This window comes from Dreissena polymorpha, chromosome 13 (genome assembly GCF_020536995.1).
Source record: "Dreissena polymorpha isolate Duluth1 chromosome 13, UMN_Dpol_1.0, whole genome shotgun sequence".
NCBI classification, from domain to species: Eukaryota; Metazoa; Mollusca; class Bivalvia; order Myida; family Dreissenidae; genus Dreissena; species Dreissena polymorpha.
Genome location: NC_068367.1, coordinates 34,693,286 through 34,712,751, shown reverse-complemented (window position 1 = coordinate 34,712,751; position 19,466 = coordinate 34,693,286). Strand labels below are relative to the sequence as shown.

The 19,466-nt window shown below is 40.2% G+C and overlaps 1 protein-coding gene and 1 non-coding gene across 3 annotated transcripts in view; both read right to left on the bottom strand.

Moving 5' to 3' along the window:
- The window catches only part of LOC127856554 (mediator of RNA polymerase II transcription subunit 24-like), a 66,002-nt gene that overhangs the window by 15,437 nt on the left and 31,099 nt on the right, over positions 1–19,466 (bottom strand). Inside the window, exons 1-4 of one of the 2 annotated variants that reach the window (XM_052392846.1) lie at positions 6,891–7,040; positions 3,819–3,961; positions 2,148–2,268; positions 368–537 (exon numbers count right to left, since the gene is read on the bottom strand). In XM_052392846.1, the coding sequence (XP_052248806.1) occupies positions 368–537; positions 2,148–2,268; positions 3,819–3,904 (377 nt within the window). In that variant the 5' untranslated portion in view covers positions 3,905–3,961; positions 6,891–7,040. Of the gene's footprint in view, positions 1–367; positions 538–2,147; positions 2,269–3,818; positions 3,962–6,890; positions 7,041–19,466 lie in introns of those variants that run through there. The other variant, XM_052392847.1, reaches the window with a different exon arrangement.
- LOC127856684 (U2 spliceosomal RNA) lies at positions 11,952–12,144 on the bottom strand. The gene has a single exon (XR_008038192.1). It is a non-coding gene; the product is annotated as a U2 spliceosomal RNA (small nuclear RNA).

Sequence of the window (19,466 nt, the reverse complement as noted above, 5' to 3'; positions counted from 1 at the left end):
CTTTAATTATATTTAACTTTCTTAGGGACTACAAATGCATAAAAATACGAATCTAAGTGGGAAAGGTTAAAAGAAGTCTCTTTTAACAAAAATCCATAAAACAAAAAAATCCATAAAAACAACAAAAAGTTTCACCCCTGATAAGCCTGTGCGGACTGCAAAGGCTAATCTGGGAAGACACTTCAAGCACATGTATGAAGTCCAGGTTTTAAAACAAGTTCAAATGTGTAACACTCCCATTAAATACATATCTAGAAGGTAAAGGGTTAAATACATATCTTAGTGGTAAAGGGTTAAACACGTATCTAAGTGGTAAAGGTTTAAACACGTATCTAAGTGGGAAAGGGTGAATATTCCCCCTTCTTACCCCTGAGCTATATCAGACCCTGACGTGAGGGCGCTCAGCAGGAAGTCCACCTTGGAAGGCTCCACGGGCATGCCGATGTCCACGGACTTGTATTTCCCATCCTCCGGCAGACAGCGGGTCACCCACTGGGTGAAGAATGTGTCCTGGCACTCGGAACAGCCTGTGATGAGCTGGCGATGGAACCAAATGATGTTTGAAGTTTGTTTTAGAAATAAGCTCCCTTTTCCCACAGCGAGGCTTATTTATCAGTCTGCACAGCCTATCAGCGACAAAACAGTTTCCAATTTTATGGAATTTTTCGTTGAAAGGAGGTCTCTTCTAAACGAAAATGCAGTGTAGGCTGAAAGTGTCATCCCTAACGTTGGAGGTTTGTTTCAGAAATAATAAGCCTCGCTATGGGAAAAGGGGGCTTAATGCATTTAAAGTGTCATCTCTAACGTTGGAGGTTTGTTTCAGAAATAATAAGCCTCACTATGGGAAAAGGGGGCTTAATGCATTTGGGTAAATTGTTGCCCCAGATTAGCCTGTGCAGTTTGCACACAGCTATGATGTATAGCAGCTAAACACTATACAGAATTTGAATGCTGTACCTCTGAGCCATAGTATGGGCAACACTTGGTAAACAGTCATGGGGCCTAGTTTTCCCAGACTGAGACACATTTGAATGCCGTACCTTTGAGCTACAGTCTGGGCAACACTTGGTAAACAGTCATGGGGCCTAGTTTTTGAAGAATGAGGCACATTTGAATGCCGTACCTCTGAGCTACAGTATGGGCAACACTTGGTAAACAGTCATGGGGCCTAGTTTTTGAAGAATGAGGCACATTTGAATGCCGTACCTCTGAGCTACAGTCTGGGCAACACTACACTTGGTAAACAGTCATGGGGCCTAGTTATTGAAGAATGAGGCACATTTGAATGCAGTATCTCTGAGCAACAGTCTGGGCAACACTTGGTAAACAGTCATGGGGCCAAGTGTTTGAAGAATGAGGCACATTTGAATGCAGTATCTCTGAGCTACAGTCTGGGCAACACTTGGTAAACAGTCATGGGGCCAAGTGTTTGAAGAATGAGGCACATTTGAATGCAGTATCTCTGAGCCGTAGTATGGGCAACACTTGGTAAACAGTCATGGGGCCAAGTGTTTGAAGAATGAGGCACATTTGAATGCAGTATCTCTGAGCTACAGTCTGGGCAACACTTTATAAACAGTCATGGGGCCTAGTTTTCCCAGACTGAGGCACATTTGAATGCCGTACCTCTGAGCCGTAGTATGGGCAACACTTGGTAAACAGTCATGGGGCCAAGTGTTTGAAGAATGAGGCACATTTGAATGCCGTACCTCTGAGCTACAGTATGGGCAACACTTTATAAACAGTCATGGGGCCTAGTTTTTGAAGAATGAGGCACATTTGAATGCTGTACCTCTGAGCTACAGTCTGGGCAACACTACACTTGGTAAACAGTCATGGGGCCTAGTTATTGAAGAATGAGGCACATTTGAATGCTGTACCTCTGAGCCATAGATCTGTGTAATGAAAACTGGGCTAAATACATGTGTGACAGGCTTATGAGGGACAAAACACTTTCGGCTTTCAATCATGGAATTTTTCTTTGAAAGGAGGTCTCTTCTAAAAGAAAATACAGCGTGGTCGGAAAGTGTGGTCCCTGATAAGCCTGTGGACACATGCATTAAGCCCAGTTATCCCATAGCACCCTTCAGATGCATTAAGGGTTAACAATTAATTTAAAAAAATAAATCATTAATGTGAATGCTGACCTCTGAGCCGTAGATCTGTGTGATGTGTGCCAGCATTAAGAAGCTGATGTCAAACAGTAGAGCTCGAGTCTGGGATGCCTTGCCACTCTCACCGGAACTCTGCTTGGCAAACTCATTGAATCTGTAAGAACATGTACTAGCATAGTAACTATCATTGAATCTGTAAGAACATGTTCAAGCATAGTTACTCTCATTGAATCTGTAAGAACATGTACAAGCATAGTTACTCTCATTGAATCTGTAAGAACATGTACTAGCATAGTAACTCTCATTGAATCTGTAAGAACATGTACTAGCATAGTAACTCTCATTGAATCTCTAAGAACATGTACAAGCATAGTATCTCTCATGGAATCTGTAAGAACATGTACTAGCATAGTAACACTCATTGAATCTGTAAGAACATGTACTAGCATAGTAACTATCATTGAATCTGTAAGAACATGTACAAGCATAGTTACTCTCATTGAATCTATAAAAATATGTACTAGCATAGTAACTCTCATTGAATCTGTAAGAACATGTACTAGCATAGTAACTCTCATGGAATCTGTAAGAACATGTACTAGCATAGTAACTCTCATTGAATCTGTAAGAACATGTACTAGCATAGTAACTCTCATTGAATCTGTAAGAACATGTACTAGCATAGTAACTCTCATTGAATCTGTAAGCACATGTACTAGCATAGTAACTATCATGGAATCTGTAAGAACATGTACTAGCATAGTAACTCTCATTGAATCTCTAAGAACATGTTCAAGCATAGTTACTCTCATTGAATCTATAAGAACATGTACTAGCATAGTAACACTCATTGAATCTGTAAGAATATGTACAAGCATAGTAACTATCATTGAATCTGTAAGAACATGTACTAGCATAGTAACTATCATTGAATCTGTAAGAACATGTACTAGCATAGTAACTTTCATTGAATCTATAAAAACATGTACTAGCATAGTAACTCTCATTGAATCTGTAAGAACATGTACTAGCATAGTAACTCTCATGGAATCTGTAAGAACATGTACTAGCATAGTAACTATCATGGAATCTGAAAGGATACAGCAAAGCAACTAAGTAACAAGGGAAAGAAATATTCAAATGTCCAAATATTAAAAAACTGGGTGAATATTTAAATACAAAATTATTATATTTGTGTGACCTGAACTCTGCTTTGCAAACTAAATCAATCTCAAAAAATATGTAACAGGTCTATCTAGCGACCGAAAAGTGAAGGGTTATGTGGCAATCTCCTTCATAGACACCCAGTACTGGTTCTACCCAGGCAATGGACTAGAGGGCATTTAAATAACCCTAAAGCTGTTAATGCAATCGAGCTAAAATTAGTATGTTTTAACTAAAAAGTATTATTAGCATAGTAACTAAATAACTAGAGAAGGGAAATAATATTCAAATTTCCTAATATTAAAAAAATGGGTGAATTTTCAAATCCAAAAATATGATTTGAATATTTGATTTCCCTTGAAAACACAATTCATATTTAAAAAACCCACAACAACAACAACAGAAATTTTAACAAATACAAAAAGGCATTGAAAATTAAACAAAATAATAAAATTGTGATTAAAAAAATCATAACTGACTAAGAATGGTTTATTGTAACATTCAAAGTCAATACTAATCTAACATTTTCTTTACACGTACCTTTTAAGCTTCACCAAGAAGATCTGCAGTTTCCCAATAGCTGCCGCAGCATTTAGAATGAGTTCAAAGCTTTTCCCAGACAGCATGTGTTGCAATACACCCAGTAAACTCTCCTGATTCTTGCTGTAATCTGCCTCAAGCGTCTGGAGAGGGAAAATGGGGCTTAATGCACAGATTATGGTCAAGCAGTTTGGGGTAATATATGTCTAATTAAAAAGTATCACTCATGTGAGACTAGTTGAACCTAATTCTGGAAAAAAACTAGGCTTAACTCATGTGCGTTGAGTGTCGCCCCAGGTTTGCCTTAGCAGTCCACACCAGCTTATTTGGAACAACACTTTCCGCTTAAATGGTATTTTTCGTTAAAAAGAAGCGAAAATTCCAGTTTAGGCGGAAAAAGCGGTCTCTGATAAGCCTGACTCCACATGCTTATATGGGACGACACTAATATGGGACGACACTAATATGGGACGACACTTATATGGGATGACACTTTCCGCACAAGCAATAACAAGCCATGCTAATATGGGACGACATGTGAAAATGGCTTTTGCAACCAGCATAAAACCAGAACAGCTCGGAGTAACTCGCAGTCTTTTCAGGTTTAATGATGTTTGCTGCTCATCAGTAACTATGGGTTGGAAATGGGTTAAAACTTGAATCTAGTAAGAAAGGTATTTAATTAAATGTAACTTTCTAAGGGACTAAAAATGCGTCACAACACATATCTAATGGGGCAAAGTGTTAAATGTGAGGTAAAAGCTCTTTCGTGACATGCCAGTGTTTCAGTAGGCCTTTTATTTCATATTCAGTGTTTTTTAGACCATTTTGGAAATGTCGGGTCCCTTTGCATTAGGAAAAATCCCCACGTTTTGACTAAAATTTGGAAGTAAAGTGTTGTTGTTGTTTTGCCAACAAATGCTTCAAAGTTGAGAATTAAATTGTTTTCAATATTATATTGACTAAGGCTAAACTTAAAGTGCTGGATAGCAGATTAACTAAATGTTGAGATCTAATTAGAATTTATTTTCTTTGGAACCTTTTTGGAACCTTCAATTCGGAATTTTTAGGTTGCATTTGGGAAAAATATACACTTTTTTCAATTGGGAATGGGGCGGATAATGGACCCAAATTTAAAAGGAAAACAAGAGGGCCAAGTTGGCCCTAGTTCGCTCACCTGAGAGGAGTCGGTTCATTCAATCTTTACCTAATGTCAAACTTGACCTAGATATTGACCAGACAAACATCCTGGTCAAGTTTCATAATTATTGAACCAAAACTCTGGCGTAGGGAGGGTTTATGTTTTTGTAAGATTTGAAATGGTGACCTATATTTTGAGTTGACCCCCCTTACCAAACATTAAACTTTGCTTACAAGGATTTTGTATAATATAATGAAAATTTTGACAATCTAAGGGCAATAACTAAGGCATTAATTATGTGATTTTGCTCATCATCAAACTTGACTGAGATCTTTCAGCAATTTGATAAAAAATGCTTGAGAAATGTTAATGCTAGAATGTTAACAAACCAAATGTGGACGGACGGACAGCGGACAAAGACCAATCCTAAAAAGTGTGTTTCACCGATCTGAGCCATTTTCCAACTTGTCCAAGAAATCAATAAAACCAATGTATTAACTAAGTTTCACGATGATTAGGCAAAATATGTGACTTCTATAGTGTTCGATCACAAGGTTTCTCTATATAGTCACATAAGGAAAACTGCCCCACCCCCCTGGCAGCCATGTTTATTGACCCATCGGGACCATTTGCAAACTCATCTAAGATATATATAAAACCAATCTTTTCACCAAGTTTCATGATGATTGGGCAAAAAGTTTGACTTCTTGAGTGTTCACAAGCTTTTTTTTACTATAAAAATATAAGAAAACTGCCCCCCCCCCCGGCAGACATGTTATTCAACTGACCAGAACCATTTTCCAACTCAACTCTCGTATCAAGGAAACAAATGTTCTGACCAAATTTCATGAAAATTGGAAAAAAAATTGGGACTTCTAGAGTGTTCACATGTTTTCACTATATACATATAGAGAAAAATGCCCTGCCCACTGGCGGCCAGGTTTTTTCACCAATCTTGACCATTTTCGAACTCGTCCGACATATCAATAAAACCAATGTTTTGATTAACTTTTATGATGATTGGGCAAAAATTGTGACTTCTAGAGTGTTAACATGGTTTCTCTAAAGCCATATCAGTAAGAAAACTGCCCCGCCCACTGGCGGCCATGTTTTTCAACAGACTGGAACCACTTTTGAACTCAACCAACATATCATTAAGACAGCCATTTAGACAAAGTTACATGAAGATTGGGCATTAAATGTGACTTCTACAGTGTTTACAAGCTGTTTCTTTTTTTATTGACATAGTGACCTAGTTTTTGACCCAGCATGACCCGGTGATGAACTCGAGATATCATTGGGACGAATCTTCTGACCAAGTTTCATGAAGATCGGACACTAAATGTGGCCTCTAGAGTGTTTACGAACTAATGTTGACGGACGGACGGACGACGGACAAAGATCGGTCACAAAAGCTCACCTGAGCAATCAGGTGAGCTAAAAAAAAACACCCAACCTTGACTGTTAACAGGCTGTTAACCTCAGACTCCGAAAAGATAATTATTTGAGCATACACAATTTACAGATATATTAAAGGGTTAATAATCAAGTCACAAAAATAATTTGATCCAAAGAATAACAGCTGTTAGCTTAACTGGCTGTTAAAGTTTTCAGCAACCTTGTAGCATATCTTAGAAAGTGTAGGGTTATGGTTCATGTGCATGGCACTTCTCCTCATTGATATCTATACACCCATGAAGTTTCATGTTGATATCTTCTTTAGTTTCTGAGATATAGCCATGAAAAGTTTTCTGACAGACGCACGGATAGACGGACGGAGGGGCAGAGCCACTTCTATATCCCTCTATCTTTGGCGGGGGATAATAAACAATATGCATTTATGTTAAGCTCATGCCTTTAAAAGCTAATTAAAACTGAATTCTGCTTTCACTCAAATAGTTATTCAAAGAAAACAAAAGTAAAGCTCTCACCTTAAGGATGCTGTTGACAGTGGGTTCTGCTTTTATTATACGTCCTGCATTGGACTGTGATATCTGCTGGTCCCCCGAACTTGAACGCAGAGACTAATTGTTCCTGTAAAATCAGCCACAGAACATGGCGTCTCATCTGGATCCAAAGTGTTTGCTATTCTGATAGTATTCTTTTTAAAAAAATCTAAGAAAATGCTAATTTTAGAAATTCAGCAGACAACATTTTAGCAGACGACAAATTTCCCAGCATGCAAAGGGCTAACTAGTCCAGTTACAAAAAATGTCAGTCTGTCTGATGACAAATTTGTTTGGTATATTAAAGAGAATCCTCACTGCATTTTGTATAGCAGATAAGTACCAACTTGCTGGTAAATGTCTCTAAATGCCTCGAAAGTTACTTGAATCTGCCGTAAGTTTATCACCTAGAAATACAAGGAAATAACAAATTACTGGGCTTTCGTCAACTTTTGAATTTGAAAAAAAAAAAGACGTTGGGAAATCCTCATTTCCTGGGCTCAGATTTTTGAATTTTTAACATTTTTGTGTTACCGTACCAAGTATTCCTTGCAGAAGTATGCCCCGATATGTTAATTTTCCAAGTTGGTGTGCGTTATACATTGATACAACGCTAGTCTGACTGCTAATTTGTGAAAAAATCATTGTGCAATCGTGAATATTCATGATTGGCGCCGCCATGCTTGTTGTTGTTGTACTACGTTAAAGGGGCTATTGTCGACATACCGAATAGCGGGTACGACTACGAGGGGAGTTTGTGCTAATGATTTTTTCGAACACTATGATCGTCTTTTTTTATGTTTGCTTAGTATGTGTGACCTACAGCATGTATTTGCTGATTGTGCAAATAAACTGTATGCGAGTCTGGGAAACCCTTTCTTCTTCTGATACAGCACTCCTTCTCAATAGAAGAGTTTGTGCTGGTGCCTATTGGTTGAGGGGTGAAAACTATACAAAGGTTTTCCAGATACGGATTACTAAATTCATGCTTGACACAGGCCCGGATCTGGAATGATTGAATCCATTGATCTGGTTTGCCTTTGATAGTGCGGATTAGAGAATCTTAAACTCTCGGGACCAACGGTCCCTCTAAAATGGCCACCTGGTGACACAGAATTTTCGCTTCGCGAATAACCGTCTTCGGCCTTCGGCCTCGGCAGGTGCTCAGTTGTTAGTTAGTTTAAAATTATTTCCTGTGTGCTCCTGATATTGGAAAGACATGTTTGTTGTGAGGACTCCAGTAGAATACGAGTGGCTTGCGCTTGCCTTCGTCAGTTGATTGGCCGTGGTGAGAAACGTGGGAGACGTTTTGTGCTCTTATTATGCGCCTGAGGAGTTTGCAATTAAGATTTATACATAGAAATCTTGGCAATAGTTTGTTGGCAAACAAATGTAAATATACTAGACTTAACTGGGATCCAACATATCTGATTATAGTGACACTGTACCTGATATCCACGACTAAGTCATTGTTCCCAGCTGACTGGGAATCATTGCCATCTGTTGTTTGCTTTTAGTTGAGAAACGTCTCTCATGTAAACTGTTAACGCTTAATTTTAGAAGATGTTTCAAATATCTGTAGGAATTTCTGATCGCTTTTAGTCAAGTTTGAGTTAAAGTGATATTATGGGCATTTTTCACTGTTGAATTGAGCCGACCAACTATCTGCAACTCATCATGCTACCAGTTGTTTACAAAAAATATATATTATATTCGATAGCTTACATGATTGGACAGCCCTGTAAGCCGAAATGATCGGTAAAACAAAATAGTGTCTTTGTGTCGTATGAACGAATCTGCACTAAAACGTCATTTAGATTCACATCGTAAATGGAATAATGTCTGTGGTCAGTTGTCAAAACGAACGTATGATTGATATTCCAATGCATTATTTTTCTCTTTCCGGGATATTGTTTTAGTATGGTGATGCTGCATTAACAAATATATCATGGTGAAGGGTATTACCGGTGTATTAACATTTAGAGCAGTATTATTATTCATAAAATCTTATATGCGTGTCAATCCTGTAGGTGGGTGTCTTTTCTTCATTTTCAGTGAAAATTTCACCGAATTTACTCAGCATACAGTATATTTGTGGTGTTTTTTCAAGCCGCTATAAGCTGACCTAGATTTTACAGGAAGTGGGTATTACCGGTGCACTGTGTATTTCACCTCCACAAAATAGTAATAAACAGGTACTGGTGAAAACTTCTATAACAGGAAAGCAATTATGGAAAGTAGTTCCAACATGAGTTAGTGTTGCCTGTTTAATTATTGGTAACTGAAAGGAGACATAATGTGCATAAAATGCGTAAATGTATGTTAAATGCAATATGCAGTAAAATGCGAAATCTAGTTGCACCATTGGCATGCAGCGTAGGCCGATTGTCTGGGCATGCGCGTATGGTGCGTTTAGTATGTAAATTTTGGTAAAACACACAGACATATATACATACATATATCTCCTTCAGCACGTGGTGATTGTGAAAAGTAGTGCCTATTTATCAAGAGGTCTCTTTCTCTTGTACGAAAAGCCATTTCGCGATCGCCCCTTTCCTTTTGAGTTTTTTTTACTGTATGCTTGTTCTGCAACAGTTGTGCTGTCATTGGGGGCTTCGTTGAAAGATAACGTTTGGGGCGCGTTTATTGAAGTATTGTGTTTTTGTCGAAATGTCACTGCCGAAACCACGAGGTCTCTAGCATTATGGCAATTTTCTTCAAAGTTGCACGACACATATTTGTTTTTACAACGTTCGGAATAAGACATTCATCTTTTACCTGATACTAGTACTAGCATTGCACACTCTGATGTAAAGACATGACAGGAAAAATGCCTTACACGTTGGCCGTTCCATTATGAGAGCCCTGTAGGGAATCGGGAGCTAAGCGATTACTGCGTAAGAATGACATCCTATATAATCTTGACCAGCCAAGCAGCCCCAAATTGTATATACAGATTGAGGCTGCCTGACTGGTCACTATTAAGGCTGAGCTCCGCATACAGTTGCCAAGATTTGCATGTGCATTAAAACTGTGCATATGCATAAAGCACGTTTTTTCCATAACACGACCCTGATATAGGTATATCTTACCTGTCACGAAATGCCATCATAAATTAAGTTCAATGCACCATGCATTTGAAAGAGAAAAAAAACGAGCTTCGCTCTGTGAAAACAAGGCTAAGCATATGCATGTCCTTTAAGCGCAGTTATTGGTACACGCGCTTCTCAGGGTTCAATCACAGACGCATTTTTGCATGACGCGGGTCTTTATGTTTCTTAACTATATTTTATACGTGTCTTGATAATGCAGAACTGTTTGATAGCATTCATTACCGGATCAAACAGCAATAGTCCGTACCATTAAAAACATAACCTTGTTTGAAAATAAATCAACGACTATTACCAATTACTAATTGAAGTGTGGTAAGTCATAATAAAGCGGTTTTCAGTCATTAAAAGCCATTATTAGTTAGCTCAGTGGTTACTATACGCGCTCACCACCAAGGCGGGTCCAATCCCAGCTTCCGGCGTACGTACGTATACGTACGTATGTTAGCTTTGTAGGTGGTCGCCATAGCGGACAAGTGAGTTTTTGCCCAAAAACGGGGTTTTCCCACACCGCACAAGACCACGCCAAAATTGACTATCTTTCAGTAATAACTTTCAGAAAATACTTCAAAATTCGTTCCAACTTTCGTCACTCTATACAGTGAATTACGAATGAATGCTGGGACACGCTCCGGGGCCTTACATAACGCAGCCTCGGGCGCGGAAGGACCTCATAAATTTCAAAATGCAATTATTAGCGTTGACAGTCGTTATGAAGCGTTGCCATTCATAGTGAGACGTTGTCAGCCATTATAAGGCGTTTTCAGTCGCTCTTACACGTTGTCAATCGTTATCGTCAGTCGCTTTGACACGTTGTCAGCCAATTTAAGGCGTTGTCAATCGCTATAATACGTGGTCAGCCATTATTAGGCGTTGTCAGTCGCTTTAATACGTGTTCAGCCACTATTAAGAGTTGTCAATTGCTATGACACGATGTCAGCCATTATTATGCGTTGTCAGTCGCTATAAAAAGTGGTCAGTCTTTATAAGGCATTGTCAGTCGCTATAATACGTGGTTAGCCATTATTAGACATTGTCAGTCGCTATAAAATGTTGTCAGTCATTATTTGGCGCTGTCAGTCTTTGTTGTCAACCAGTATTAGGCGTTGTCAGTCGCTATAACACGTTGTCAGTCATTATTAGGCGCTGTCAGTCGCTATAGTACGTGGTCAGTCGTTATGAGGCGTTGTCATTTATTATGAGGCATGATCAGTCCTTATGCGGCGTTTTCAGTCATAATAAGGCGTGATCAGTTGCTATGAGAGATAATCAGTCGTTTTTGGTCAGTCTTTATATCCGTTTATATTCGTGTAGTGCAGCGATTGTAAAAAAAATGCATGCATATAGGGTCAGTGTACACATTTACCTTACTTTACAGTGACCGTCTGGTTAGCGCAGTGGTTAGTATACGCGCTCATCACCAAGGCGGGTTCAATCCGAGCTTCCGGCGTACGTACGTATGTGAGCTCGGTTATTGGCGCTATAACGGACAAGACTGCACAAGACCGCGCTGAAATTGACCATCTTCCAGATTTAACCAACCAGCAAATTTGCGATAATACTTCGTTCCGACGTTCTACAGTCTAAAACAGTGTATTACACAAGAATGCCGGAACACACTCCGGATCCTTACCGTACGCAGCCTCGGGCGCGGAAGAACGTATTTCTCTATTGTACTGCCAAACATTTTCTGCAGAAAACGTTCACACAACACTCGACATTTCGTTACGTGATTTTCTTATGAACGAACGCGATAGGAGTGCCTACCTGCTACAACGGTCGGTCACACGAGCGAATCAACGGTGCGTGTTTGTCTCGTCGGCTGCCCGCAAGCGGATTACCACGTGTACGGGGGAAACCGCTGTTCCAGCTGTCCCTGCCTGACTCAACGCTCGGCGCGCTGCCTGTAACGTTCAGTGGTTTATTATTGGTTTTGGTTAAGTGGGCCGATCCCGGAGGTACTGCAATACCGGGCCAACCCGTGACGAGAGCGGAGCAAGCCCCTGACATCTCATCTGTGTCCAAAAATCAGTTTAATATCGAGGTCCCCCAATGGGGAACGTATCAGATATTAAGCTGATAAGAACAGATACTACACTTTGATCTTAGCCAAACGGCCGAGAAGCGATACCGTCGTCATTCCTGGAAATACATCATCCAATATGAAGGTGGTTGCTGTGATAGAAAATGATATCCTTGACACAGGCCCGGATCTAGAACGATTGAATCCATCGATCTGGTTTGCCTTTGATAGTGCGGATTATAGAATCTTATACTCTCGGGACCTACGGTCCCTCTAAAATGGCCACCTGGTGACACAGAAAGTTCGCTTCGCGAACTACCGTCTTCGGCCTTCGGCCTCGGGACAACATCGGCGTCATCGGTAGAAGCATATTTAAGCGTAAATCGCTCCTTGCCTGCGTATTCGGTACAGCACAAACCAAATAAAAACTTCACAATAAAACCATTTGTTAAATTAGTATTGTCAATAATGATCGAAGCCATTAGATTAACTTTAAAACCGTATAACATATTTATAAATATTATACTATTTACACTGTGTATAGAATATTGTACATGTAATGTAAATAATAGCCATAACTAGATATATTGTACATACTAGCCATCGGTATTGATAGCAGTGTACGTGTATTACGTGTACATGAACACACTCCGAGTCCTTGCATAACGCAGCCATGGGCGCGGAAGGTCCTAATACACTTCAAAATGCAAATACATGGTGTCATTAGCGGGTGCGCAGGCTAGGCTGGAGCTACGCTGGTGGCATATGGCATAAGATCCGGTTTTTGCACGACGCGGTCATTTAGTTTCTTAGTGTCGCACCATATTAGCATGTGTAGTCCGTTTATGGATTGAGCGTTTTGTGCACAGGTCAATCAGGGACGACACTTTTCGCTTTTATGGTATGTTTCGTTACAAAAAAAGTCTCTTCTCAGCGACAATTATGTTCTGGCGGAAAGCATCGTCCCTGACTCGGCTATGCGAACTGCACATGCTAACCTGGGAGGCTGGGACGACAATTCACGCACATTGATTATGCCCCGTTTTTTTGCAGAGCTTAAAGCCCAAGGTAGAATCTGAGTCAGCCCGACCGGAAGCCGATTGAATACATTTTTCAACAATTCATTATGTTGGGTTTTCTAGGAGTTGGATCATGTTAGACATTTCACATGGTTATATGTAGTTTTTTATATAATCATAATGCAAGCATAGTATTACACATATAAATAAGATTATTGCATGATCTTTCCATTATGTATGCAATTGAAATGAACAACCAGCTTTGGTACACAATCAGCTCTAGTACACAACCAGCTCTAGTACACAACGAGCTCTAGTACACAACGAGCTCTAGTACACAACCAGCCCTAGTGTACAACCAGCTCTAGTGTACAACCAGCTCAAGTATACAACCAGCCCTAGTGTACAACCAGCTCTAGTGTACAACCAGCCCTAGTGTACAACCAGCTCTAGTACACAATCAGCTCTAGTACACAACCAGCTCTAGTACACAACCAGCTCTAGTACACAAACAGCCCTAGTGTACAACCAGCTCTAGTACACAATCAGCTCTAGTACACAACCAGCTCTAGTACACAACCAGCTCTAGTGTACAATCAGCTCTAGTACACAACCATCTCTAGTACACAACCAGCTCTAGTGTACATTCAGCTCTAGTGTACAACCAGCTCTAGTACGCAACCAGCTATAGTACACAACCAGCTCTAGTGTACAACCAGCTCTAGTGTACAACCAGCTCTAGTGTACAACAAGCTCTAGTGTACAACAAGCTCTAGTGCAGTCAGCTCTAGTGTACAATCAGCTCTAGTACACAACCAGCTCTAGTGTACAATCAGCTCTAGTGTACAATCAGCTCTAGTACACAACCAGCTCTAGTACACAATCAGCTCTAGTACACAACCAGCTCTAGTACACAACCAGCTCTAGTACACAACCAGCTCTAGTACACAACCAGCTCTAGTGTTCAACCAGTTCTAGTGTACAACCAGCTCTAGTGTACAACCAGCTCTCGTGTACAATCAGCTCTAGAACACACCCAGCTCTAGTGTACAACCAGCTCTAGTGTACAACCAGCTCTAGTGTACAGCCAGCTCTAGTGTAAAATCAGCTCTAGTATACAAACAGCTCTAGTGTACAACCAGCTCTAGTGTACAACCAGCTCTAGCACACAACCAGCTCTAGCACACAACCAGCTCTAGTGTACAACCAGCACTAGTACACAACGAGCTCTAGTACACAACCAGCCCTAGTGTACAACCAGCTCTTGTGTACAACCAGCTCAAGTATACAACCAGCCCTAGTGTACAACCAGCTCTAGTGTACAACCAGCCCTAGTGTACAACCAGCTCTAGTACACAATCAGCTCTAGTACAAAACCAGCTCTAGTACACAACCAGCTCTAGTACACAACCAGCTCTAGTACACAAACAGCCCTAGTGTACAACCAGCTCTAGTACACAATCAGCTCTAGTACACAACCAGCTCTAGTGTACAATCAGCTCTAGTACACAACCAGCTCTAGTACACAACAAGCTCTAGTGTTCATTCAGCTCTAGTGTACAACCAGCTCTAGTACGCAACCAGCTCTAGTACACAACCAGCTCTAGTGTACAACCAGCTCTAGTGTACAACCAGCTCAAGTACACAATCAGCTATAGTACACAACCAGCTCTAGTGTACAACCAGCTCTAGTGTACAACCAGCTCTAGTGTACAACAAGCTCTAGTGTACAAGCTCTAGTGCAGTCAGCTCTAGTGTACAATCAGCTCTAGTACACAACCAGCTCTAGTGTACAATCAGCTCTAGTGTACAATCAGCTCTAGTACACAACCAGCTCTAGTGTACAACCAGCTCTAGTACACAACCAGCTCTAGTACACAACCAGCTCTAGTACACAACCAGCCCTAGTGTACAACCAGCTCAAGTACACAATCAGCTCTAGTACACAACCAGCTCTAGTACACAACCAGCTCTAGTGTACAATCAGCTCTAGTACACAACCATCTCTAGTACACAACCAGCTCTAGTGTACAACCAGCTCTCGTGTACAATCAGCTCTAGTACACAATCAGCTCTAGTACACAACCAGCTCTAGTACACAACCAGCTCTAGTACACAACCAGCTCTAGTACACAACCAGCTCTAGTGTTCAACCAGTTCTAGTGTACAACCAGCTCTAGTGTACAACCAGCTCTCGTGTACAATCAGCTCTAGAACACACCCAGCTCTAGTGTACAACCAGCTCTAGTGTACAACCAGCTCTAGTGTACAGCCAGCTCTAGTGTACAATCAGCTCTAGTATACAAACAGCTCTAGTGTACAACCAGCTCTAGTGTACAACCAGCTCTAGCACACAACCAGCTCTAGCACACAACCAGCTCTAGTGTACAACCAGCACTAGTACACAACGAGCTCTAGTACACAACCAGCCCTAGTGTACAACCAGCTCTTGTGTACAACCAGCTCAAGTATACAACCAGCCCTAGTGTACAACCAGCTCTAGTGTACAACCAGCCCTAGTGTACAACCAGCCCTAGTGTACAACCAGCTCTAGTACACAATCAGCTCTAGTACAAAACCAGCTCTAGTACACAACCAGCTCTAGTACACAACCAGCTCTAGTACACAAACAGCCCAAGTGTACAACCAGCTCTAGTACACAATCAGCTCTAGTACACAACCAGCTCTAGTGTACAATCAGCTCTAGTACACAACCAGCTCTAGTACACAACAAGCTCTAGTGTTCATTCAGCTCTAGTGTACAACCAGCTCTAGTACGCAACCAGCTCTAGTACACAACCAGCTCTAGTGTACAACCAGCTCTAGTGTACAACCAGCTCAAGTACACAATCAGCTATAGTACACAACCAGCTCTAGTGTACAACCAGCTCTAGTGTACAACCAGCTCTAGTGTACAACAAGCTCTAGTGTACAAGCTCTAGTGCAGTCAGCTCTAGTGTACAATCAGCTCTAGTACACAACCAGCTCTAGTGTACAATCAGCTCTAGTGAACAATCAGCTCTAGTACACAACCAGCTCTAGTGTACAACCAGCTCTAGTACACAACCAGCTCTAGTACACAACCAGCTCTAGTACACAACCAGCCCTAGTGTACAACCAGCTCAAGTACACAATCAGCTCTAGTACACAACCAGCTCTAGTACACAACCAGCTCTAGTGTACAATCAGCTCTAGTACACAACCATCTCTAGTACACAACCAGCTCTAGTGTACAACCAGCTCTCGTGTACAATCAGCTCTAGTACACAATCAGCTCTAGTACACAACCAGCTCTAGTGTACAACCAGCTCTAGTGTACAGCCAGCTCTAGTGTACAATTAGCTCTAGTACACAAACAGCTCTAGTGTACAACCAGCTCTAGCACACAACCAACTCTTTTGTACAACCAGCTCTAGTACACTACCAGCTCTAGTGCACAACCAGCTCTAGTGTACAACCAGCTCTAGTGTACAACCAGCCCTAGTGTACAACCAGCTCTAGTACACAACCAGCTCTAGTGTACAACGAGTTTAATGTATAATATATAACACAATGTTTTTGGGGATAAACCAGTTTTTCTTCATAACTAAACGGTTTTTTGAATTTCATACACAAATTAATTGGGAATTTACATTTTGTATCAAGTTGAAACTAAATGTTAATAGTAAAACACAAGTCGAATAATTCTGTACGCCTTTTATCCATGGTTAACGTGTTATTTACAATTACAGTTTATTACAGTATATACATGTATTAAGAAACTTATTTTTACAAAATTAACTATGTAGAAATGAATCTTTTCAAGATGGTAAATAAATTGTATGGGTAAAAATCCTAGAGGCAAAAAAAGGTAAAAATACAGTAAAAAAACAGGCCAATATGCATTGCATAGCACTTCAATATATCACTATATATATAATTCTATATCTATTTGCACAAGATATATAATTCTATATCTATTTGCACAAGATTGGCCACTTTAAACATTGCTCAAATACAAGAAAAATAAATAGATCATGATTTAAAGAGCACAGAACTGAAAACCCTGAAAACATTAGCTGGAATCTGCCCAAACACATGGACAGGTTCAAGGCAAGCCCTTGCTGGCATTCCAGTTTGGAAGATTTTTGCTAAATGACAAAATACAAACTAACTTAGAAATTGACACAAATGTTTAAATAGAGCACCTGTTTTGCAATTCATATTTAAATGTATTATCTGATAACATTGTCAGACAGTTTCAACATTTATGAAGTAGTTATGAACAAATAAACTACAAATACTAGTAAATGATCCTGAAGGTATAAGAAACCGTGAATTTAAAATACAAGATGCTGGTTTTTTAAATGCTATTGCGAATAGTTCTCTTTAACGGTACAGTTAATCATAATGTTACTAAACTGAAGCTGCACTTGAAAATCAACACATAACACAATTGAAGTCCAAGTGTCTCGCCACCATTGAAAGTGTCTTCCCGGGTATTCTTCTTAATATGAGCAGAGCGTGTCGTCTTCCAGAGATGGTATCACATGAAGTGGGACCTGCAACCTGTAACAGGAGCATGTTGTGTTCAATGTAATACAGTGACTGTCACACATACCAAAATAATTTCACTTGATGAGCCTCGTCTCGGAAAAAGGGTTTAATGCATAAGCAACCATAGATGTGTTCGTCAGAAACACAGTGCCCCCTATTGCGCCGCTTTGAATTATTTTTTTTTACCTTTGACCTTGAAGGATGAACTTGACCTTGAACTTTCACCACTCAAAATGTGCAGCTTCATGAGAATGCCGCTTTGAAAATTTTTGTTGTTGTTTTTTTTACCTTGAAGGATGACCTTGACCTTGAACTTCCACCACTCAAAATGCAGCTTTATGAGATATACATGCATGCCAAATATCAAGTTTCTATCTTCAATAATGCAAAAGTTATGGCCAACATTAAAGTGTTTTTTTCAGACGGACGGACGGACAGACTGAAATACACACATACTGACGGACAGTTCAACTGCTATATGCAACCTACCGGGGGCATAAAAAGTCGTCCCAGATTAGCCTGTGCAACCACAGGCTTATCTAGAAATATAATTTCCGCTTTAATGGAATTTTTCATTAAATGGAATTCTACTCCAAACAAAATCCAGTCAAGGTGGAAAGTGTCCTCCCTGATAAGCTTCTTTGGACTGCACAGGCTTTTCTTGGCTAACATTTTATGCACATGAAATTAGCCTTGTTTACCCATAGAGAGACTCATATACACATTGTGACATGTACCACAATCATTTTACTAAATAAATCAGTACAGGGTCAAGGTCAGGTGCCACAGGTAAGACTCGGGTCTCTAGGGTCAAGGTCAGGTGCCACAGGTAAGACTCGGGTCTCTAGGGTCAAGGTCAGGTGCCACAGGTAAGACTCGAGTCTCTAGGGTCAAGGTCAGGTGCCACAGGTAAGACTCGGGTCTCTAGGGTCAAGGTCAGGTGCCACAGGTAAGACTTGAGTCTCTAGGGTCAAGGTCAGGTGCCACAGGTAAGACTCGAGTCTCTAGGGTCAAGGTCAGGTGCCACAGGTAAGACTTGAGTCTCTAGGGTCAAGGTCAGGTGCCACAGGTAAGACTCGGGTCTCTAGGGTCAAGGTCAGGTGCCACAGGTAAGACTCGAGTCTCTAGGGTCAAGGTCAGGTGCCACAGGTAAGACTTGAGTCTCTAGGGTCAAGGTCAGGTGCCACAGGTAAGACTTGAGTCTCTAGGATCAAGGTCAGGATCACACACAAAGGCCAAAAGCTGCAAATTTTGATCGTATATGACTCATTTGTTAGGATTCTACCATACATAAAGAGATTTGCACCCATCCATAAACAAAATATATTTTGTGGGGTATATCAATTTGCTTGTTTCTAACATCATTTGGAGCTATTTAGCAATCTCTAAAGTGTTAATCATGCCTTCAAGTAAACTATGAGGATTTTTGTAGAGTACAGCAAACGTACATGACTCGATTATTTAGTATTTTGTAACCTTTATATAAAATTAGAGACTAGGCAAATACTATACATTGACTTATCATGCCGATAGTACAGCATTCAATGACAGCAAATCATTTAACATCAGGAATTATTGCGGTTCACAGTAAACAAATCCAAAAATGTCATCCCGAAAACTGGTCCTGTCAAAATATTTTCACAGTTGCAATAAATAGATGATCAGCTTTTGTTTTAGATAAACTTTAATTTTGTTTCAAATATATAAAATACAAATGTTAATCTTATGGACAATAACATTATTTCAGAGCACAGTGAATTTTAATGGCTTACTTGCGGCTGAAATTCAGGCCCGTTATCCTGGTCAAAAGTATTTTATTAACTTTAAAATGTCTCTAAATGTAAGCTTTATTTTGGAAAAAATATTACTTAAT